This window comes from Cricetulus griseus, chromosome 2 (assembly GCF_003668045.3).
Source record: "Cricetulus griseus strain 17A/GY chromosome 2, alternate assembly CriGri-PICRH-1.0, whole genome shotgun sequence".
NCBI classification, from domain to species: Eukaryota; Metazoa; Chordata; class Mammalia; order Rodentia; family Cricetidae; genus Cricetulus; species Cricetulus griseus.
This window is the reverse complement of record NC_048595.1, coordinates 376,343,433-376,366,697: the sequence shown is the minus strand read 5'-3', so window position 1 is coordinate 376,366,697 and position 23,265 is coordinate 376,343,433. Positions and strand designations below refer to the sequence as shown.

General features: G+C 50.7%; 1 protein-coding gene across 3 annotated transcripts; it reads right to left on the bottom strand.

The window, feature by feature from the left end:
• Positions 1–22: 22 nt before the first annotated feature.
• Pick1 (protein interacting with PRKCA 1) lies at positions 23–19,905 on the bottom strand. 3 transcript variants are annotated; one of them, XM_027403988.2, is made up of 13 exons: positions 19,493–19,904; positions 19,233–19,336; positions 18,200–18,311; positions 11,184–11,312; positions 9,633–9,699; positions 8,298–8,387; positions 4,666–4,719; positions 4,268–4,330; positions 3,453–3,586; positions 3,063–3,155; positions 2,157–2,207; positions 1,203–1,347; positions 23–787 (listed from the first exon to the last, which is right to left on the bottom strand). In XM_027403988.2, the coding sequence occupies exons 2-13, from the start codon at positions 19,271–19,273 to the stop codon at positions 516–518; spliced, it is 1,251 nt and encodes a 416-aa protein (XP_027259789.1). In that variant the 5' UTR covers positions 19,274–19,336; positions 19,493–19,904; the 3' UTR covers positions 23–515. The 3 variants fall into 3 exon arrangements, with proteins under 3 accessions (XP_027259789.1, XP_027259790.1, XP_027259791.1); XM_027403989.2 differs by having other exon boundaries at positions 19,643–19,904; XM_027403990.2 differs by having other exon boundaries at positions 574–782; positions 19,493–19,905.
• Between the last annotated feature and the right edge of the window lie 3,360 nt (positions 19,906–23,265).

The following is a 23,265-nucleotide window of genomic DNA, read 5'->3' as shown; positions in this document are numbered from 1 at the left end:
TTGCAGAGGAGGGTCTGAGCCATTGCAAGGAGCCCATCCATTCTGTCTGGGTTTCTGTTTATTCAATACAGGCCCAGCATCCAGCCCTTGAGGCTAAGCCAGAAACAAATAAATATAGGCTGCCAAGGTGTGCATGTGGACTCGGGGGGGCCGGCCTGGTACACTGGCCCCAGCCTCGGATGTCCACCCGGCTCCCATTCCCTGCAGGCTTGGCACCACCGAGGTACTCACAGGACAGGTCCTGCACTCTGCCTGCTCCAGCCCCTCCTCTTTTCTGTCCAAGGCCCAGCTCTCCCTCCAGCTGGGAGGTGGGAATGAAGGACGGGGGCCAGAGTCCAGGTCCCAGGCTGCAGCCTGGGTTCACTGTGCGAGGACAGAGGAGCAGGGAGGCAGGCGCCCCGAGCCAGCAGGCCTTTATGCGCCACTACACGCCTTCACTGTCCTACAGTGGCCCCGCCCCGTTCCCGACGCGGTCCTCCCGCTGCCCTGCCCCCCAGGTCCACTTGAGGGGGCACTCAGGAGTCACACCAGCTTCCGCCCTTGTCCATGGGCCCAGTGGCCCCACGTGCATCCTTGGACACTTCCCTAGCTGCCCCATCCTCCTCATCCTCGTCCTCATCCTCTCCATCAGTGAAGCCACCCTGGTTAGGGCCATAGGCTAGAGTGGTGTGTGCCAGGTCCACCTCAATGGGAAAGACGTCGGCATCCCGAAGCACCGCGTAACAGTCATTGTAGTACTTGGACATGGTAGACACGAAGCGCTGCAGCTGGAAGACGATGTCCTGGACTGGGCAGGAGGTGAGAGACAGGCCCAGTGGCTATGGCGGCCTCCTCACAGGGAAGACCTGGAGCTGGCCTTCCTTCCCACTGGGGGGCACTTCCGGGCCCCAGGCCTTAGGAAGGGTGCAAAGGGGCACAGCCAAAGGCTTCCTGGCACTGCCTAGTTGGCCACCTAGTCCTCTAAACTCCTAGCTCAGGAAACAGAGAAGGCTGCCTGAGTGAGTAGATCACTGACCCAAGCCTTGGCCCCAACCCAGCCAGGCTCTGGGTGGACTCCTACCAGGGCTTGGTCCTGAGGCCTCTGGGAGACTACCCTCTCTAGGCCTCATCTCTGATCTAGGGAGAGAACAGCACCCACCCTGGGGGCTAAGTGGCAAGAAAGAACCAACTAAGGTAGCGCACAGGCCTCTAGAGCCCCTCACCATGCTTCTGGTCGAGCAGCTCCATCTTCTCCAGCACATCCTTGCGCATCTGGGAGAAGCGGGCTCGAGCCTCCTGGCGGCAGCGCAGGATCAGGCGGTATTCATAGTTGCCTGTGCTCACTCGGTATAAGGGCTCTCCTAGGGCCTGGGGCAGGCAAGCCTGTCAGCTCTCTTGGGCTGACCTGGGCCTCCCAGGACAGATGGGGCTGGAAAACTGCAGGGCTGGCCCACTTCACAGCTGTACCACAATGGGCTTTCAGATGCCAGTGACAGACAGAAGCTCAAAACAGTAACTTTGGAGGGAGAAAAAATCAACCACAGAAACACGAACACGGCTCACATGAAATAAATGAATATTGGCCAAAAGATGGACCCTGACTGCAAACAAATCACAAATTAGAAACAAAAACAACAACAAAAAACAATCAGGGGCTGGAGAGTGGCTCAGCGGTTAGAGTACTCGTTCTTGCAGAGGCCTGGGTTCAGTTACCAGCAACCACATGATTGCTCACAACTGTTTGTAATTTTAGTTCCAACACCCTCTTCTGACCTCCACAGGCATCAGCCATGAAAATGGAACCACCCACACACACACACACACACACACACACACACACACACACAGGCAAAACACTTATATATAAAAACAAAAACACCAACTATTTTTTTTAAATCAAAGCATAGCTCAGAAGTAAAATCAGTCAGCTTTTTCCCATAGGAGCCTCACAAACTTGGGGTACCTGGTCTAGAGCAGGCCCGGGGAGTCAGTCACTTCATGGCAAATGAGCTAGTACTCCAATCCAGAGGAGCTGGTTAAATGGGCTGACAGCCCCAAACTAAGACCCCAGCATGCCTGACACACCCAATACCTCTGGTAGACCCAGGGCTTTCTGAAGGTGAGGTGTGGGCACCCCAAGCCTTCCTGATACCAGCCTGGGCCCCTTTGGTACTCACAATGCAGCTGTATTCCTCGTCGTCCATCTCCTTCACCTTTAGACAGTAGGACTGTATGGGATGGGATGGGTGAGGCCAGAAGTCAGTGGCCAAATTTCCTGGATGCCCATCCTCATAATTCCAGCTCCCTCTTGCCCTGCCTCCCTATGCCCTCAGGTCACCTGGGAACCTGGACACACCAAGAGAGCAGTGGCCACATAGGCCACCTAGGTCTGGACCACCTGGGAAAGCCTAGAAGCAGGCATGAACAGAGGCCCAGGAAAGGGGCAGCAGAGGGACGAGGCACTCCTCTGTGAGGTGCAATGGCCTGAAGGCTTGAGAAATCCCAAAGCAACCAAATTCAAGTCTAAGGAGATGCTCCGGGGACTGCAGGGTGTGGCTCAGTGGTACAGCACTTGCCTAGCATGCTTAAGGCCCGGGGTTCTATCTCCAGAATAGGAAAGATCCAAAAGGCATCGTGTCGGTGGTGCTGGAGGAACAAAAGAGCTTGGGAGCTCCTTGAAGACATGTGCACAGGCCTAGTCAAAGCACTGAGAAGTGCCACAGCAAGAAGCCTAAATACTTAACACATCATCTTCTAGGCTTCTTTGACAATAGGATTATCATTTAGGACTCCAAATGTCCTTTGAAGTATCCCAGACCTAGTCTGAGCTGTTGCTAAAGGTGACAAGTTCCAAGGAGTAGACACAATATAGAATGAGAGCTCTCCTGGCTCTAGGTAGCTCCAAGCTCCCTGGTGTGGGAATTCAGGGTCTAGGCTGCTTCTGATTAGTCAGGCCTTTGACCCCACACTCCTGACCCAGCAGAGGTCTGGCCCCATCCTGCCTGCCATGTCATGGCTGCTTGTCTCAGGGCTGGCTTCCAGGATGGGCTCACCCCAGCTGGCAAGCAATGTAGGCCACTCACCAGGTACTCGAACTTCACATCCAGGTATTTCTTGATGGTGAGACGCGTATCAGGGATGGCTTTATTGAGGTACGTGTTCAGGTCCGTCAGCATCTACAAGGTTGGGTGACAAATGGCACAGATGTGTCATCCCTTCCAGTGGACTTGGAAATCTGACAAAGGGCATGTGTCAAGGTTAGAAGACTATGTCAGGCCTAGGGCACATTGTGACCCAGCAGAGTCTTGAGGTCAAAGGGACCCAGGGAGGCACAGTAACTGATGGCTGGCCAGCCATAGAGGTGACCAAGAGGTGTCTGCATCTGGCACCTGACTCCAGCCCAGAACCCCTCCTGTGCTAAGCTGTCCCTCCTGTTCTGGCCAGTGGGACATACTGCACTCTGAGGGACCCACCGGTTTGATGGTTTTCAGTAGCCGAATGCCAAACTTCTCAATACTGCGGTGTGCATCAGCAAACTTCACGAAGGCCTCACTTGCTGCTGGCTGCGGCTCCCGTACCCCAATCACAGAGAACACGTCCCCAAAGGCTGCATGACAAGTTTGCCTTAAAGCCCTTTCTTGACCCCCTAATGGAGAAGCCAGGGGCTTGCTGGGCAGCAGGACAGGGGCCTGATGAGCAGAAAGCCAAGGTCTGCTCAAAGGGTCTACATTCGAAGGAGGTACAACTTCAAGAGGCCTAGACCATACTCCCAAGTAGCTGCTGCATCCTTATTCTGGGGTTAGGCTCCCAAGGGGCTAGTTTTTATTCCCTCAAGTGGCCAGACAAAAGGCTAAGTGAAAATCTAAGATGGTCATGCTAGGCAAGAGCAGAGGACCAGGCTGACTCTAGACCCCTGGGTTGGAATGCCAGGCTCTGCCACCGTAAGCTCAGGATCCACTTCCTGTCTGGGTTTCCCTTCCTGGCCAATAAATGGGCTGGTGTCTTTACTGTCCACCATGGTACTGAAGAGACCAAAATGAAGAGAGGCTGCCTGCACTGTAAGTAGCATCGAGAGATACATGGCATCCTCCAAAGGCCAGCTGGACCAGATGCTCCATGGTCACTGCCACCCGGTGTCAGGCTGGAGGTCAGAGCTGGGAGTTGGCCTTGGCATAGGGATGAAAAGAGCCCCAGAGAGGAATCTAGCCATACTTCACTGTTCGGTGTTACTGAGCCCTGAGGGACAGGGGTTTGCAGGGTCACATGGCATGTCTGGGGATGCCATTACCCCGGTGCGTCTGCGACAGCTCATAAAAGGCCCGTAAGAGATTCTTGGTATGTTCCGTCATCCCTGTGGGAAGAGACCCAAGTGACAGAAGACAGAGACGGAAATTAGGAATCACATTGGCCCCCAGCCTTTAAGTGAGGACCTGAGGTCCTCACTGGTCATTAGGTCCCAGGGTCTTCCCCAAGGCCTGGGGATGAAGGCTGAGTTGGCCCTCTATGTGGATTCCATGTAACAAGCAGCTGGGTTTATATATGACAGTCTTTCTGGGACTGTAGGAATTTGGAGGGGCGTCTGATACATTTACTCTTTCCAAAAATTTCTAGGTAGCTTCCTTGCCCCAGTGCCATTCTCTAGGACAGGGGTCCCTAGGGTAGACCAGCAGTAGGTAGCCTACCTACCTTTGTACAGCTCAGCAGTGCGTTCCAGCTCCTCCAGTCGCTTTACCAGCCCATCTGTGGAGGTCAAGAACAGGAGAGGCTGTGAGCCTGGCAAGCCAGGGAGGACAACAGCCCAGCAGAGGCTAGGCTAGAGAGTGAAGGGTAGTCCCTGAGGACTAGCCTCTGCCAAAAACCAGGAAGCCTGGGCCTCAGGGTTTACTCTTCAACTCCCTGCAAACCTAGAGAATTAGAGCCAGGCAGAGCTAGCTCAGGACCCGTGTCAGGAGCCTCCTTCCACCTACCACTGGCTGGGGCAATCTAGGAGCTGACAGCCATTTCAGTGTAGCTCTTTCCAAAGTCTTAAGTGTATGAGGGTGGGTTTTCCCTAGGCCGCACCCAAGGGCAGCTTCCCATAGGCCCAGAAGGCAAATCCTGGGCCAGCAGCAAAGGCTCCCTACACAGCAGTTAGAGAGGAGGAGAGCCTTTTGATCATGGCCAGGGCTGGCTTTGACAAGTGCACAGGATGGGCTGGGGTCAGGGAGAAGGGATTTAGGAGGGCTTGGAGGAAGGTCTCTCACTAGAATTTGCTGATCACAGCCAATGGCCAAACAAGTATAGACTAAGTACATAGTTCTCCCTGAAACTGGGCAGAGTCACTCGACCCCTGGCTGCCAAAGTGATCCTCCCAGACTGAGCTAGACTTCGGAAGGGAGACCAGACAAGCTGCCTGAGAGAAGCAGAAACAAGACGAGCTACCTGGAAGAGGTCTGGACTAACTGAGGCACCTGGGAAGGACACTCTCCAACCTGCTGAGTTGCCTGCAGGATGTGCAGTGTGCTCCAGGGTCCCAGCTTTGTGAGCTGTCACCCATGCTGGGATGAGTCCTGGTAATGTAGCTGTCTCTGAGTCATTTCTGTTCCTGTCAATGATCCCAATAAAGCTCACTGATTCACCAGCTTGGACTTGGTGATATCTGTACTTTGGTCTGCCGTGGGCTCCCAATCTGGGTGAGCAGACATGTGTTGTGGCGTCCCAATAAAAGTTTTGTCAGCATCTTGGCTACCACCACCCAGGCCCACAGTCGGGCCTTGGGTTGGCCTACCCTAGCATCTACCCCATCTAGGATCTACTGGAGCTCATGAAGGAACTAGTCCTGTGGAATGATACCCCCAGATCTCCATGACTCAGGATGACCAGAGGATATCCTAGAGGAGTTCTGGGGAAGATCCAGTGAGGATGGTGTACCAGAAACCAGAGGCCTTGAACCAGACCAGTGACTCATTGCAAAGCCAGTAAAGCTGACAGGATAAAGGGGTATACTGGATGACACACCGAAGCCTCCAATACAAATGAAGAGGTATTGGAAAGGCAGGAAAGAAGGAGAAGCAAAGAGATTTTTCTTTGTTGTTGTTTTGGTTTGGTTTTGAGGGGTTTTTGTTGTTTTGTTTTGTCTTTGCTTTTATTTGCTTGCTTGCTTGCTTACTTTTGTTTTCTTTTGTGGGGGCACAGTAGGGATGAGGGGAGGACATGGGGAGAACCAGGATTTGGAGTGCATGATGTAAAACTCCAAAAGAATCAATAAAGAAGTTAAATTAAAAAAAAAAAAATTGGGGGGAAGGGGAGGAAAAGGGAGAAGGGATTGACATGTGAAGCAAGCTTGTTCCTAATTTGAACTAATAAAAAAAATTCTTTAAAAAAAAAAGAAAGAAAGAAAAGAAAAGCTGGCTAGAAACAAGCCAAGCCAAGGACGGGCACTTATAAATAAGAAAAAAAAATTAAAAAGCCAGGCAGTGGTGGTGCACACCTTTAATCCCAGCAATCAGGGGACATGGGCAGGTGGATCTCTGTGAGTTCGAGGCCAGCCTGCTCTACAAAGTTCCAGGACAGACTCCAAAGTTATACAGAGAAACCCTGTCTCGAAAAACAAACAACAAAAACAAAACAAAACAAAAAAAGATGTAGCACTCTCAGCTCCTTCTCCAGCACCATGTCCTCCTGTACTCTGCCATGTCCCACCATGACGACAATGGACTAAACCTCTGAAACTGCAAGTCAGCCCCCAATTAAATGTTTTCCTTTATAGAAAAAAAAAAAAAAGTTTTGTCACACAATACCACATTAGGTCTGGGGAGTGATTGTGGTAAAACCAAATTTCAGGTCCTGCCCTTGGGGCTCCAAGTTCATCAGAGGAGTCAGCCAGTAGCCAGTGACCAGAACAGGATGGTGGAGGGGGTAAAGGAACAACAGCCACCTCAACTCAGGACAGTCTGGACATGGGAGGCAGCTGACTGGAGGGATGGAAAGGTTAGACACAGGCTTGGGAGTGCAGGGAGCATGGCCTCCTTGGGCTCCCAACTCTGGGTATGTCCCCACTTGCGGGGATGAAATACACATACCTCTCATGAGAGGGTGAAGCCCTCTAGGCCCTGACCAGGCCTGAGAACACCTGCAGCCACACTGAGTCACCCTGCTGGGAGCCAGAACACTGAAAGCCCCCTGATGACCCCCTGGCCCTTATCTAGCCTGTACCTCATGGGCAGGGACCACTTGGCCTATTCTACAGAGGAAGCTGAGGGCAGAATGGTAGGCAACTCGCCTGGAGTCATTGAGCCATGCCTGTGTGAGCAGAGCCTGGCTCTCCTGGCTTTCTTGGTGTGGAGATTGCTCAGTCAGGGGCTTTTGAGCAGAAGAGGGACACAGCACAGGCAGAAGCTTTTCTCTGGACAGGAAAGCTGGCTGTGTGAAGGGCCCTGAGTGGGAGAATGGGGGGAAGGTAGACACCTTAGAGGTCTTCAGGAGGCTGTGGTAGCCCACAGCCTAGGTCCCGGCTCTCTGAAGCATGAGCATGGGGCCCGCAGGCATAGTTGTTTTTAGCTGGGTCATGGGACATCATGACAGCTTCAATTTTAGAAATCCTATTTCCAGATAGGGAAATTGCATGGTTCGGGGGAAACAACAACCAGTTCTAATTTCATCTCAATGCATGGTGACTACAGTAACAAGGATTTATAGGCACCACGGGGCTGAAAATAGCAGCCGCCACTTTGTACCCCATTTGGAACATGCTCAGGCCCCACCCCCACTCTCCCAGCCAATAAAGACCATGTGCCCAGCTGAGCCCACAGTTTATATGGGTATTTTTATCTTCCCCGAGTACATGCATAGCACTGCTATTTATAAGCATAGGCTGGCAATGGCAGGACCACAGTTCCATCGGCCTCCTGGGGAGACATCCAGTGCATGTGTCTGTGTGTGTAAAGTGCCTGCACATGGCTTCTCTGAGCACAGGCAAACAAGTGGAGACGGGCAGCGGCGCCACCTCCTGGTCAAGGGCAGGACTGAGGTGAACAGCACAGGAGCAGGACAAGGGCAGCTATGCAGGGAGCATGCAGGCAGTGGGGTGGGACTCACCCTGGCCAGGCATCCAAGCTGGAAGGGAGCACCTGTCCTCCCAAGTCTGTGTACCTCTCCCTCCACCGCCCCCCCAGCAGTGACCTAAAAGCCCACAGTTGACAGTTTCTGCTCTTGGAGAGCAGAAGAGGACCCCAGGGACAGAGATGTGACTTGGCTGCCCACACTGAAGCAGGGAAGGGCTCTCAGACCCATTAGCTTGATGGGCAGTCAGCCATGGAGCTGGTGGAAAGACAACTCACCATTGCACAGGATGGCACGGCTCAGGCCCAGGGCATCAGCTGTACCTGAACTCATGTTCTCCACCAGCCGGTGTTTGACTTTCTTCAACACTGCGCAAAAGAGAAGGGCCAATGAGTGCTGCTGACCAGGCTGTCTAGGCCTGAGCCCCATCACAGCTGCAGGTTGTGCCAGTGGGTGGAAAAGAACGGCCCAGGGTTTGGTCAGCAAACAGTGGCTCTCAGCAGTGTGCCCTGAGCTACCTGTCCCACTCAGTCCCAACTTGGAGGAGCCAGACAGATAAACATGAAGTGCTTGGCACAAGGACTGAGACCTGCTGTCTGCCACTGGTGTCACTGAGAGCCCAGAGCTTGTCCATGCTAAGAAATAGCTGACAGGCCAGACAGAGAGGGCCTTGTCCTTTCTCTTCCAGCCAGCATAAGAGACAATTTGTACCAAGGCAAGGGCTCTGGAGGTGGGTTATCAAGTGGATTACATCATTGTAGCAGGCACCATTAAGAGCCACTGGCTGGTCACTGCATATAACCAGCTAAGGTCTTGGAAGGGGTCCTGGGCTGGAATCAAAGGGCTTAAGAGCAGAATGTCAGACCAGGTGTGGTGGTGCACATCTTTAATCCCAGCATTTGGTAGGCAAAGGAGGGGAATCTCTCTGTTCAAGGCCAGCCTAGTCCACAGAGCAAGTTCCAGGACAGCCTCTGGTGAGCTCATTTGCCCTAAGCCTCTGTACTGAAGGGCTGTGGGGCTGTAGGTGAGCATGTGTTTATCTGAGTGTGGCTCTTGTGCCTCTCACTGTGTCATGTGGCTGACCCAGAGGAAGTGGTAGCTAACTATTGTTGCCTCACGGCTGCTACAGAATTAAGGTCCTGCCCTTCTAGTCAGAGGAACTTGCCAAATACTACACCAGAGGTCCAGTTTGCACCCGAGTCTTCCTGGAAGTACACTGCAGGAGAGGCCATGGAGGAGGGGGATTAAAAACAGATATGACAAACTGGGTGGTGGTGGCACACGCCTTTAGTCCCAGCACTCGGGAGGCAGAGGCAGGCGGATCTCTGTGAGTTGGAGGCCAGCCTGGTCTCCAGAGCGAGTGCCAGGACAGCCAAGGCTGTTAGACAGAGAAACCTTGTCTCGAAAAACCAATAAAACAAAACAAACCAAAACATACAGGCATGGCACACAAGTCAAAGTCTGGGAGGTGTAAGACACAGGGCAGTGAGAATGTAGGGCCAGAGACCTGTCAAGAGCTACAAGGGGAGCACCTGGCTCCTCCTAGCCTTTTGGATTAGCTTGGACAGAAAAAGCCAGAGCCCATGGCACATGGCTGCTCTGGCCTGGCTTACCAATGTCCAGGGACATGCCCTGCTTAGGGTCCGCCTGCAGCTTGTTGTAATGGATGGTCACCTCCCCCTGAAAGAGCAGCACAGACACAATTAGGATAGTGGCTCCCAGACTCCAGGCCCTCCCAGACACTATTTTCTACCTGCCTGGCACTAGAACACCAACCATAAGGAAAGGAGCAGGACTTCTCAGGGACTCCAGTCCAGCAGGAGATGCCGAGTGACTTGGGGATTCATTAGATCCATATTCTAGTGACTGCCCAGGGGAGGGCTGCTGACCACAGGAGGCCACCATGGTCACTCTAGCCCTTGCAATCCTAAGGCCTTTGAGACTGGAACTGAATCTATTCACATCAAACTTGGATTGAAAACTTATACCCACAGCACAGACGAAGTGAACCAATCAGGTTAGGGGCAGGGTGTGAAGGGTTCCCTTGGGATTGAAATGGCTGAGTTCTGAGCCCCTGCTTGGTCTGCCTGATGCCTGAGGGGCACTAGGAGGAGCTACAGAGGTCATCCTTTCCTTAGTGAGGACTAAGTACCAGGGTGACTCGGGGACAGGATCAGAGGAAGCCAGGGTGGTGTGTGTCTGAGTGGAAGCAAGAAGGGGAGAGTGGAGGCTGAAGAGATGGTTCAGTTCTCAGCACCACATGGTGGTTCCCAACCATCTATAACTCCAATGCCAGGGGATCTAATGCCCTCTTCTGACTTCCAAGGGCAGAAAGTAAAATGTGGTGCACAGACATACTTGCAGCCAAAATGCACATAAAAATAAAATAAATCCAATAAAAAATATTTTTTAAAGGAGGGGATAGTAGGGGCTGGTCCTGGAGCTTTGGTGGATAGCAACAGGAAGGGAAAGGCACTGGCCTGGCTGGGGTTTGGGGCCTCAGGCACTGGGCCCAAGTCTACACGAGCTGGACCCCACCCTTGGTCTGGGACTGCCTTCCCATCAGTGGCTTTGCACTCTCACGCAGCTAGCTCGCTTGCCAGTTTTCACAAGGGTCTCCAGTGGCTGAACTGCTGGGGAACATGAAAAAGGCCATGCTTGTTTTGTGAGTGACAAGGACACTGCATGGAGCAAGGGTCTCAGTGGAACATCTGGGGAGGGGAACTAGCAGGAGGGAAGAGGTGTGGGTTCTAGACTGGGTTCTCCATAGCCCAAATCCCTGGGAATTTGGGAAGCAGTCCCCACAACAAAACTCTAGGGCAAACATGGCCTAGCTGTGGTCACTAGAGTTCACTGACCCATGGAGGTCACTGTTGGCATGTAGCTGCCTCTGCAGCTCCAACCAGGGACATCACACCTCAGGAGTGTTTAGCACTTCTGGGAGTTTAGGGGGGCCCAGGACAAGTCCCAAGAATACTTAGCATTAATTGAGGGTCCAGGGGGCCCAGGACACTAGAATGTGTCCCTCATACTGCTATACAAGAAGTAGGCAGTAACCCTTAAGCCTGCTAGGCCCCTGGCAGCCAGGGTGCTTCAGCAGGGACCTGACAGCCTCCATTTCACACTCTGGAGTAAGCTTCTAGCTGCTTTCCCAGCGGTCTTACCTTCACCTCCTGGATCATCTTTGCCACCTCTACTTTGGTTTTCCCTTTGATTGACCTGCCATTGACCCCGGTGATCTCATCACCAGCTGCCACGGTGCCATCCAAGGCTGCAGGTGTGTTGTCAAATACCTGTGGGTGTGTGGAAAGTGGACAATGGGACTGACCTGGGACCTGGGCAGGCCCTCCCTCCACCTCAGGCTATGCCAGGGAAGGCGAAAGCAGACACGTTGTGGATCCCAACAGGTGAAATTATTTTCTCTATACAGCAAATACAGTGGCTTTCACAGTCCACAGGAATATGAGCCACCATGTCTATGTTATCTTTAGTTTCTAAATTTTCTTAAAAAAAAAAAAAAAAAAAAAAGAGCCATGTCTAAAGGATGCTTTGTAATGTTTTTTTTTTTACAATGTTTCAAGGAAAAATGGAGTAACCAAGCTAAACGTGTATCAATTCAGATCATACAAGTCACAAGCTGTGATGGGCAGACAATGGGAACTATGAACACTGCTAGAAAGCAGGCACTATCAGACAGAAAGACTCTATGGATGCTAGACCTGACCTCCACCGTGAGCGGATAGAGATTGGTGAAGCATCCCTTGGATATGTCAGTGAAGATGTCAGTGAAGATGTTGTCTGAGAGAATGAACTGAGTGGGGTGGTACCACCCCACACACCTGGTTAGGAGAAAGGCTACTGGTACAGCTGCTGTGCTCCTGCCATGAAATATGAGGGAACCAAAATGAGTGCTTCCTCACTAAGTTTTCTGAAAGGCATTTTGTTACAGCAATGATGAAGCCCAACTCAGAAAACGGGCACTAAAGAGGTGAGGCTGTTGCTGTGACGAAGCATGATCAATGGCCAGCCATTAAGCCTGGTTTGCAGAGGAAATTTAGAAAAGTTGGGAGGTGCAGGCTAGAGAAGCCCCCAGTGTGGTAAACTTATCCCAGTGGGCAATTCTGGGGTAGGAGAGCCAACTCCTACAAGCTGTCCTCTGACTTCCACTAGTATGCTATGGCACGTGTGCATACGTGCACAAACACATACAAAACAGATCATGTTAAAAACAGAAACAATACTGTGGAGATCTTTAAAGATAACTAATACACCGGGATACATCTGGATTGTAAGATGAAGATGAACCTTTCAGTGGATGCTGTGGTTTAAGGTCGATGTCAAGCTGACAGCATCTTGATAGTTCACTTGACTGGACTGAGAAGTGCACTTTGCTGTCACATGGTGTCTGAGGAACCCCAAGGACCTCATGTGTGTCTGTGAGGATGTTTCCATAGGGGTTACCTAAGGAGGTGTGTGAACGCAGGCAGCACCATCCCATAGGCTGGAGCCTGGACGGAGGGAAAGGAGAAAGAGAAAGGCAGCCAGCACAGGGCACACACACTCCTGTTCTCTGGATGCCTCTGATGTGACGACTCAGCCACAAGCTCCACACTGAGGGACAGAAACCTGTGACACCAGCCAAAATAAATCCCTTCCTTAACTTCCCCTTGGGTATCTGGACACAGCATTGAAAGCAATGGTCCATACTTGTGGATGAGAAGATGTGACATAAGACACAATACCGCCCTCCACAATATGCAGACTCAGTGAGCTCCCTAACAAAGTCCCAGGGACATTTTTTTTTTTTTTTTTTTTTTTTTTTTTGGTTTTTCAGAGGGTTTCTCTGTGGCTTTTGAGGCTGTCCTAGAACTAGCTCTTGTAGACCAGGCTGGTCTCGAACTCACAGAGATCCACTTGCCTCTGCCTCCCGAGTGCTGGGATTAAAGGCATGTGCCACCAATGCCCGGCTCCCAGGGACATTTTTATATATGAAAAATTCTAAAAACCTAAATCCTAAGGTTCATACAGAGTATCAAGGAACTTTGAAAGGCCAAAATAATCTTCAGAAAGAATAATAAAATCTGGGAGACTCACATCTGATTTCAAATTTTCCTACAAAGCTAGAGTCATCAAATAATGTGGCACTGACAGTGGAGATTAGAGATATAGAAATAACTTCCTGCAGACACAGACAAGTGATTGACAAGAGTTCTAGACAGCAGGGACACAGAAACTTAACTTGTTATTTTGAGTTCAAAGGAAACTATAGTACAATGAATTCTAATAGTTCAAGGTACAAGAGTCCCTACACCTTTAGTCCCAGTACTTGGAAGGCAGAAGCAGGCGGATCTCTGTGAGTTTGAGGCCAGCCTGCTCTACAGAGCTATTTCCAGGACAGGCTCCAAAGCCACAGAGAGACCCTGTCTTGAAAAACAAACAAACAAATAAAAATAAAGAAGAAGAGTCCCTAGAATAGTCAAAGCCACAGAGACAACAGAGGGGCATGGGATCTGCAGGGGCTAAGGAGGGAGTCAGCGAGGCTATGCTCAGTCAGTTTTAAAAGATGCAGAGTTCTGAATTGGACAGTGGTGACGGCTGCACCACACTGCAAGTATATTTTAATGCCACCTAAGAATGGTTAAGAGGGTAAGTTCTGTGGTATGGGTATTTGTGGCAATTGGAGAACAAGAGAGGCAGTAAGGACCACACAAGGCAGGATGCCATCAAAGAGAGGTCCAGATGATGTCACTTTCTGAGGACACAAACAGAGTTGTGCCTGCAGCTGTCACCCTGATACCTGAGATGCAAGAATGACCAGTTCCTCAAAGGCTTGATAGATAAGAATAAGACACACATAAGTAAAAGTCCCAGTAAGAAAGACACAGTGCTGGTGACAGTTGATAATGGAATGACATCATCAAATTTCTAACCAAATCCAGCGAGATGCTCAGTAGGAAAAGCTTACTACCAAGCATGGTGACCTGAGTCCAAACCCTAAGACTTACATGGTGGAAGGAAAACCAGTTCCCACAAGCTGCACTCCAACCTCGGCACGTGTGCCACGATACAGGAGCCCCCTCTACTAAATAAGTGGGTTTTACCATTTTTTATTGATTTTTTGAGACAGGGTCTCTCTACATATCCCTGAAGTCACAATATGACTGCTTCTGCCTCCCTAGTGCTGGGATTAAAGGTGTGGGCCACTAGACCCAGCCTTAAAATCTTTATTTACTTAAAGAATAAAAATTAGGGGATGCAAACCAGGCAGTAGTGGTGCACTCCTTTAATCTCAGCACTTAGGAGGCAGGGGCAGACAATCTGTGAGTTCAAGGCCAGCTTGGTCTACAAAGCTAGTTCCAAAACAGTCAGAGTTGTTACACAGAGAAAGTCTTGAAAAACGGGGTGGGGGGTAGGGGGTGGTGTGTGTGTGTGTGTGTGTGTGTGTGTGTTAAGGGCTGGAAAGATGACTCGGTGGTTACGAGCACTTGTTGTACTTGCAGAGGACCTGAGTTCAGGTTTCAGCACCTATATAGTGGTTTACAGTCATCTGTAACTGCATTTCCAGAGGATCTGATGCCCTCTTCTGACCTCCATGGGCACCAGGCATGCATGGTGTGCACACACATACGCAAAGGCAAAGCATTCACACATAAATCTAAAAAAATAAACATTCTTCAAAAGTTCTAAGTGAAACTTATTTCCAAACTTATTATTTTTAAGTGTTGGGGATGGACCACTCTAGGCACATACCCTACCACTGCGCCTCCCCAGCCCTTTGACCTTCACTCCTGAACTTGAGCTCATGTTCAAGGAGTAAGGGAACAACATTAACAGAAATTCAAAAGAGATCTCTAGAATATACACTGTCCATCTGCTCTTCCTCAGAAAGCCAGAGGACGTGCTCCATCCAGATGGGGACGGAGGCCAAAAGGGGGGCCTGGGACTGGGAATGAAGAGCAAAGGTTCCCAAGGGGTTAGACTGAGGACAGACAGAAGCCTGAACAGGATGGGAAAGTCTGACTGTGAAAAGTCTATTCAGAAAGCAAGAAGATCACATGGGGGCAAATAGCAGGAAATACCAATGACAATAAGAAGCTCTGCTAAAAAGAAAATGGGCTGAGCATGGCGGTACATGCCTCTAAGTCTAGCACTTGAGGTATAAGCTGGAGGATCAGTAGTTCAAGGCCAGCTTCAGCTACATGGGGAATAAGAGGCCAGTGTAGGCTACATGAGACTCTGCTTTTTTTGTTTGCTTGCTTGTTTTTGTTTTTTGAGACAGGGTTTCTCTGTATTGCTTTGGGCCCTGTCCTGGCACTTGCTCTGTAGACCAGGCTGGCCTCGAACTCAGAGATCCACCTGCCCGAGTGCTGGGATTAAAGGCCTGCAACTCAAGACTAAAGAGGTGGCTCAGCAGTTAAGGGCACTGGCCACTCTTCCAGAGGAGCTGGGTTGGAATCCCAGCACCCACATGGTGTTTCACTACTGTCTATAACTATAGTCCCAGGGGATCTGATGCCCTCTTCTGGCCTCCAGAGGCACCAGGCATGGATGTGGTATACAGATACACATGCAGGCAAAACACACACACACACACACACACACACACACACACACACACACACACACACACACACACATTAGTAAGTACACGCCTTTAATCACAGCACTCGGGAGGCAGAGGCAGGCGAGTTGAGTTTGAGGCCAGCCTGATGATATACAGAGTGAGTTCCAGGATAGCCTCCAAAGCTACACAGAGAAACCCTGCTTCAAAACAAACAAACAAAAAATAATAAATAGAGAAAGAAAGACACAAAGACACCAGTTCATCAGAAAGTTCAACCTAAGTGCTACAGAAGGGTGAGGCTTGTTTCTGTCCCTTTTCCATCCGCTTGGCCTTCAGAGCTAGACAGGGATTTAGAAAATGTTTCTCGAATGTTGCCTGTGGTGCTAATACTGAGTCAAAACAGTGACTGTGATGGGAAGATAGGGTAAGAGGGAGATATGTGGTTTTAGAAGAGAGTTGAACTCTTATCTCCTGAACCAAGAACAAGTGATCAATCAAGAAAACAAACAAAACCAGGAGGGCTGGAGAGGTGGCTCAGCAATTAAGAGTGCATCCTGATTTACAGAAGCCCCACGTTCAGTTCCCAGTCCCCACTTAGCTTCAGAGGGATTTGACACCTGGTCTGCATGGACTCAAGTGCACACACATACGCACACACACATAATTAAAAGTAATAACAAAACCAAGGAAAGCAGGGGAGTCATATCTGCGGCAGTAGCTGAAGGGCAGGGTGAGAGAGGGCACGAACTGCTGGCAGACACAGGCCTCCTGCACCTGACTTGCTATACGCAAACACAACAAACCCCATCATGTTATAATGCAGTTCATGCAAACAAGCATGCCCTTCGGGTCCTGAACCCACAGGGCTGAGGGGAGTGGCACAGATGCTGAGCAGGCATGTGACTAGGAGGAACCTGGGAAATGCCTCCCTCATGTCTCCTGGGGCAGAGGAGACCAAATCACCCTCATAGGTAGAGGCAGGAGCAGATGATCCTCCCAAAGACCCAATGTCCTATCTGCCCGAGGCCTACTCTGCTAGGTATCCCAATAGGGTAGAGTGTGGATCCTCCCAAGGCCACAGAAATGTCACAGATTGGCCAGGCACCTGGTGAAGGAGGCCTCGTGACAGGCCTGCCCCACCTGCACAGCAGTGGCTGGATCACAGGGTGGCTCCCCTAACACTAACATAGCAGCTGGGAAAGGCGCAGCTGCCAGGAACCATAGCAGCTGTGACTAGGTGCAGCTGCCTAAGTGCCTGGCCCTGTGCATTTATTTAACTTTCAAAATTTCGTATGTATGTGTGAATGAATGTCTGTGTACCATATGTATGCAGGGACTGGAGACAACAGAAGACAGCATCAGATCCCATGGAACTTGAGTTATAGGTGTCTGTGACCTCCTGATAGGAGTGCTGGGAACTAAACATGGGTTACATACTTTAAACCCTCACTTTTCAGATCAGAAAACTGAGACCTAGAGTGAATAAGAAACTCACTGGTATTCGGGGATATTCATGTGAATCTTGGGCTACCATTTTCTTTCCTTTATTTGCTGAGACAGGGTCTCAAGTAGCCTACATTGGCCTCAAACTCATTCATTGTGTAGCTGGGCATGACTTAGAATTGTTGATCCTCCCTGCCTCCACCTCTAAGTACAGGGGCCACAGGTATATGGGGCCATGCCCAGCAAGGACATTATTATTTCACAGCCTTCCTACTTCAGTTGGCAAACAGATTCATCGGAGACTGTTACTGAACGTCTATTACACACTAGTCACGGACCAGCACTAACTTCAGTTGAATACACATGATGTAAGGCCAAGAGTCTGCCAGATAGCTAGATCAGAACAAGCTGTAAGCAAACAGGTGAAAAACAATAGGGACAGTCCCACTTAGAGTGGTGGCCAGCCCTGCTAAGAACAGACCTCAAAAACAAGAAGGCCTGCTGAGATTCCTCGGCTAGTGCAGTGCTTACTATGCAAATCTGATTGTTTGTGGATTTCAAACTTGTGATCTCACAGTAGAAAATTGACTGATTGAGGGTTGTCCTTTAACCTCTGTATGTTCGCCATAACATAAGGGCACACACACTCACATACACACACACACATCAAACACACATAAAAAAGCAAATACCAATCATAAAATTTTAAAGAAACAAGATAGACTTTTGTGTCTCTGTGTATATGTTTCCACACACAAGTGTGTGTTGGTCAGTCACTCTTTGCTTTCATTCTTCAGGTATCAACCACTTGTTTTTTCTTTTCTTTCTTTCTTTCTTTCTTTTTTTTGGATTCAGTGTTTCTTTGTGGCCTGGAACTCACTTATTAGGCTAGACTGACTGGCTAGTGAAGCCCAGGGATCCACCTGTCTCCACCTCCCCAGCACTATGGTGACAGGAGCACACTACCACACACCGGTGTTTTACTCAGGTGCTTGGGATCAAACTCTGCTACTCAAGCTTGCATGGCAAACACTGTACTGACTGAGCCATCTTCCAGCCCCTGGAGCTAGCTTTTTCAAAGTGGAGAAACGCACCTCTTTCTGTCACACCCAAGAAGGGAGGTGACTCACTCTACCCAGGACTCTGCCCCCACCTCCAAAGTGTGCCTCATACCTGGACAATATAGAGACAGGGACAGTACTGGGCCCCTCCTCCAATGCTGATCCCAATCAGGTTCTGAGCATCCTTCTGCAGGGTGACCTTCCCAGGCACAGTGGGGATGCCTCTGCAAATAGAAGCAAGTGAAGGTGAATTCTGGAGAAAGGATGACTGAAAGGAGCAGGCTACACAGAGTAGCCTTTTCCTACGCAAGAACATTGGTACCAGAACATGCTCAGGAGTCATGACTACAGGATCGAAGCCCAGAGCTGCCATATCCGCTATGGGACTCAGGTCAGGAACTTTCTCTGCATCTGTTCTCTTCATCCATAAAGTGAAATGAGGCTCCCTGGTCAGAGACCTTACATGAAATGCGCATGGAAGGCTCTCCCCATCTTAGTCCAAGGAAACAAACTTAAAGATTCAGCCGGGCTATGTCCTTGTCCCCATCTCAGGCAATTGCAGGACATTATAGCCACCTTCCTTTTAGAATAAAGTTACTCAACTATCCTCCAGCCATCTTCCAATTATACTGTCAGTTACCACCCAGCATTGGCTATCAATGAGCTTAGGTGTGTCTTGTAATGAACAGGCTCAGGTGTCAGCTTGGTTACTGAAGACCGATTTGCTAACAACCAATGACTGCTCACCCCTTACTAAGGATTAAAAACACACAAGGCCATGAAATCTACTCCACACTCTGGGAGTACCTTCTAATTCTTGAAAGTCTACCTTATTGGTCATCTATGCTGGGGAGGAAGGTCAGGGATATCCCCATGCAGCCTTTGCAACCCTGGCTAGGTTGCCACCTTCCCAGACCACCCCAGCAGGACAGCTCCACCTGCTGTGTTGTGGATGGATCATGCCATAGGGCTTACACAGCCTGAATCGTCATTTATCTGTTAATCTGTCACACCCCTCAGAAGTGATGACTGGGCCCATTTCTGCTTCTGGACGCCGAGAAGTAAAAGTGTGTGGAGCTAGGACACCCAAGGACACGAGGGACCTGGGTCCTCAGCTCCCAGGTCTTGGGGAAGAAAATACTCACAATTTATCCTCCTCGATGTCATAGTCTAAGTCTGCAAACATGGTTCCAAGAGTTGGGGCCGACTGGCTAACTGCCCAGCTCGGGAGGGGAATGGGGAACTGGGTCTGGGAGAGAAAAAAACAGGGCTTCGGGGAACTGAAGTGCCCAGATGCCAGCCCCAAGCTCCCACCCCTCCCCCATCCAGGACAGCGGGCCTCTGGTCCTCCCCTCCGAACTGGGGTAGGGAGCCTAAGGCTGGAAGGCGGGCAGGTGATTCTTACTTGGTACAGGGGACGACCCCAGGCCAGGGCGATGGGCTCGGATTCCAGAATCCGCCCTGCGGTCTCCAGACCCTTGGGAGCCTCTTCGGTCGCTCACCGAGAGAGTCGGTCCCACAGCCAGGCCTGGGCCAGGCTGGCACCTGAACCCACCTGCCGTTCCACCTGGCGGCGATCGCGACTGTCTCGTCACTTCCGGCAGGACGCGGAAGTCCCGCCTCTCCCCTTGGGTATTTGCCCCAATCCCTGCAGGCAATCCTTTTCTCTCCGCTCCGAGACTCTCTGAACCAGGAAAAAGAACAAGTGTTGGTGGAAGTTCGCTGTTCGTGTGAAAAGAAGGGAAAGGAAGGAAAGGTCTAGACATTCTAGCGGTCCCGGACTCCTCCCTTGGCTGTGTCGCCATCTTGGGGAGGGCAGGGCTCTTCCCGGCTTCCTTAGCGGCACTCTGGGGACCACGCAGGTCCGGCGGTTGCCGGGGCAACGGAAGCATCTTGGGGCCGACGAAGTTCAGTGAACTGCAGACCTCACAGCCTTCGCTCTCACATTTGCAGTACCGATTCCTAAGGAAAGCCAGTGTTTCCTCTACCACAAAGCGCCAGGGCTGGAAGTCCCCTCAAGATCTCAGTCTCACAGAGAAATTAAGTTCCTGAGAGAGGGAGTAACTTTGTTCAGAGATGCTTACAGTTGGTGTTAAGATCCAGATCTTGGTCCTGAAACCCCTACCGCCAGTCTGGGGCCCTTTGAACATCTGTGGTAAACTTGGAGCCACGAGAGGTATATTCTGTGGGCTTTTAAAGGACAGATTCGGTTTGGCTTTCCTGCACGTACCTCAGTTTCCCCACATACATCCTATTAGCATTCAGTCAATATTTCTGAGGTATTTTGGCAAAAGCTCCATCATACCAAACCCCCTCCTTAGTCCCTTGAGCCCTGGAGTCCTTTTGAAGATACAGCCCCCATGTCCCTCAGGCTCAACAAACACCATCAATGCCTCCCAGCTGGGGAGGCCAATGTTCTCCAGGCACCGACCCCTGCTGCCAACGATTATGTCAAATAAAATGGCTGGAAGAGTATGACCCTGCTAGGACCACAGTGCTGGAAACCACCTCATCCAGGCAGAGTGGCACCAGTGCCCTTACACAGCGATTAGAGGGTACATTAGGAGGCATGTCCTTGTGCTCCCAGATAACCACTAGGGGAACCAGGGGTGCTAAACACACAGGGTTGTCACTTGAAGGGAGAGATGAAGAACCTGTTTGCCCAGAAGGCAGGCAATGCACATGGTTAACTGCCTAGTGATCTTTGCATTGTCTGCAGGCTGAGACCACACTTGATACTTCCCCAGATCCTTATCTTGAGCTTGTTTCCTCAGTTCATCGATGCATCCCATCTTTATGGAAGATATCACTTGTCCTTTACAGTGTAGTCATGTCTCAAGGTCTGATGTGCACATTACTGAATAATTATCACCAGGATACTTTTTTACTGAAATGTGCTGATTATATATGCCCAAAATAAACTCCCCAAGGGGAAGACTCCAAAGGCTGCACCAGCACTGGCCACTGAGTCATATGAGCCAAACTGCCATCTTGCCTCTCCCAGATTGACACCTTGCTGACCTCAGTGTTCACAGAGACCCCACAGTGGTATGGGATGACTATCCACATGTCCTCTGGAAGCCCTCCCATCACCTGCAGGGAGCTGAACTATCTCAGCAGGTGTGTTGAATGCCACCATGGCAACCACCTTCCCCTGTGCCCACTGCTCTGTGGCTCAGATCACTGTCAGAGAATCCTAGTACATCTCCACCTCCTGACAGGGGAACAAGTCCTGGCAGCTACCCTGTGCAATGGAGAATGGACTCTGAGACACCTTCCCTTTATTGTATGTGGTCAGTGGCAGGAGTGGCTTTGCCAAGCTCTGTTTTCAGGATGGTGGTTTTGGTTTTGAGATAAGATCTCATGTAGCCCAAGTTCACTACCTGAGAATGGCCTTAAAGTTCTATCCTCCTGCCTTCATGTCCTTGGTGCTGCTTGCCCAATTGATGTGGATCTGGGGATCCAACCCAGGGCTTCCTCAGCTTCTTTCCCCCACACAACCCTAGTTCATACCCAGGCTCTGCAATTTTATAGCAAGGAATTTGGGGCAAGTCACCAGCACAATCTGGCTGGGAGTAAATGCTTGTAGAAATTGACATGGTTCTCTATGGGGGACCAGGAAGGACGATTGGGGTGGCCTCAGGAGGTCCAGAGGACTGGACAAGTTCAAGGAGAAGTGACCAGGACAGCAGGAGTGGCCCCAGTTTCCTCCATTATGCTGGAGTCACAGGCCAGTTAGGTACTGAACTGGGCTCAGTGGAGCAGCACCCTCCAGCCCAGAATTTGCATCAAATTCACCTTTCCAGCCCCTAGATGAACAGCATAAGTCCAAGCCCCACCATTTCACTGGGAACCTTAGGCAATTGCCATTTTTCTACAGTCCTTGGGTGCCTGCAGAGCAACCATCCTCCCAAGGCAACCAATAAAGGATGGAATTTAAATGTGGTTTGTGAGTGAGCTCTGTCACACAGGTGGCAGAGGTCTCATTGTTGCCTCACAGGAAAACCATGTAGTCCAACCATCTCAAAGGGCAGGGCTGACCATGTCTCCAAAGGGCCTTACAGTACTTATGCTTCTGTGTGTGGCACACCTGGGAAGTGTCCTGAACTCGGATCCCTGGGCTCTTCTCAGACCTATAGAGAGAATCTGGAGAAGGGTCCTGCAGGCTGCATTTGCACAGTTCTGTGGGTGTTGTCCAAAGATGTCAGAGGTCCAGAATGTAGTATCTAGATACCAGAAAGGGCTGTTCAGTGTACCAATACTCCTGAACAAGGGCTTCCCTATCCCTGGAGAGCAGGATACTGTGTGGGCCCAGAGGAGTGCTCTAACCAAGGCAGGCTTCCTGGAGGAAGAGGCTCTCCATCCTACAGGAAGTGCTCTGTGCCAGCAGAGGAAGAGAGGAAGGTAAAGGCTTCTAGAGGCAGGCTGTGAGGATACAGTGTCTGACCTCAGAGAATCTGTGTGCCAGGTGAGATAGACAGCTGGGAATGGTGACTGGAGAACAAGGCTACCACGCATGTCTCATGGGATCACCGGCAAGCTTCACATGTGGAGTATTCAGCAGAGACCTCATAGAGACTTCTAGGCCTTTCATCAAGAGGAGCAGGGCTCCTGGGGTTTAAAACAGAATGAAGATAACCACTCATTTCAGGTTCCTTGTCAAGCTCCGACTCTGCCTTTCAATTCATTCCTGCTTGCACAAGCCCCCTGTTCTCCATTCTCTCCAAGCAGACCCTGACCTCTCTTTTATCTTAGTCATGCCACTTAAAGCTTGCAACCATGTCCAAGTTGCAGCCTCTGGGTCCACCAAGATTGCACCTCTGTGGTTCCCTGCATCAGATTCATTCCCCAGAGCCACCTACTGCCACGCATCCTTTTCCTGGGGTAGTGCTCCCCCTGGTGGCTAATTTCAGTGCTGCCTAAGAGTGCCAAAATAGCCATCACCCGGGTCAGAGCCTGCTGACTCAGGACTGACTGCAGAGCCTGAGAGTCTACGGTGTGTGGACAATGGGTAAGGCTGGTCATTTGAATGCCAGGCTGTGCCTGACTCTCCACTCCTCAGCTGCTGTGACTCAGCACACGCATACGATCCTCACTCTTTGACTTGTCCATGGCATTGAAGGTCACTGTGAGGGTCAAGAAGTCAGGGATGGGTCTGACCCATTCACTCATTCCTAA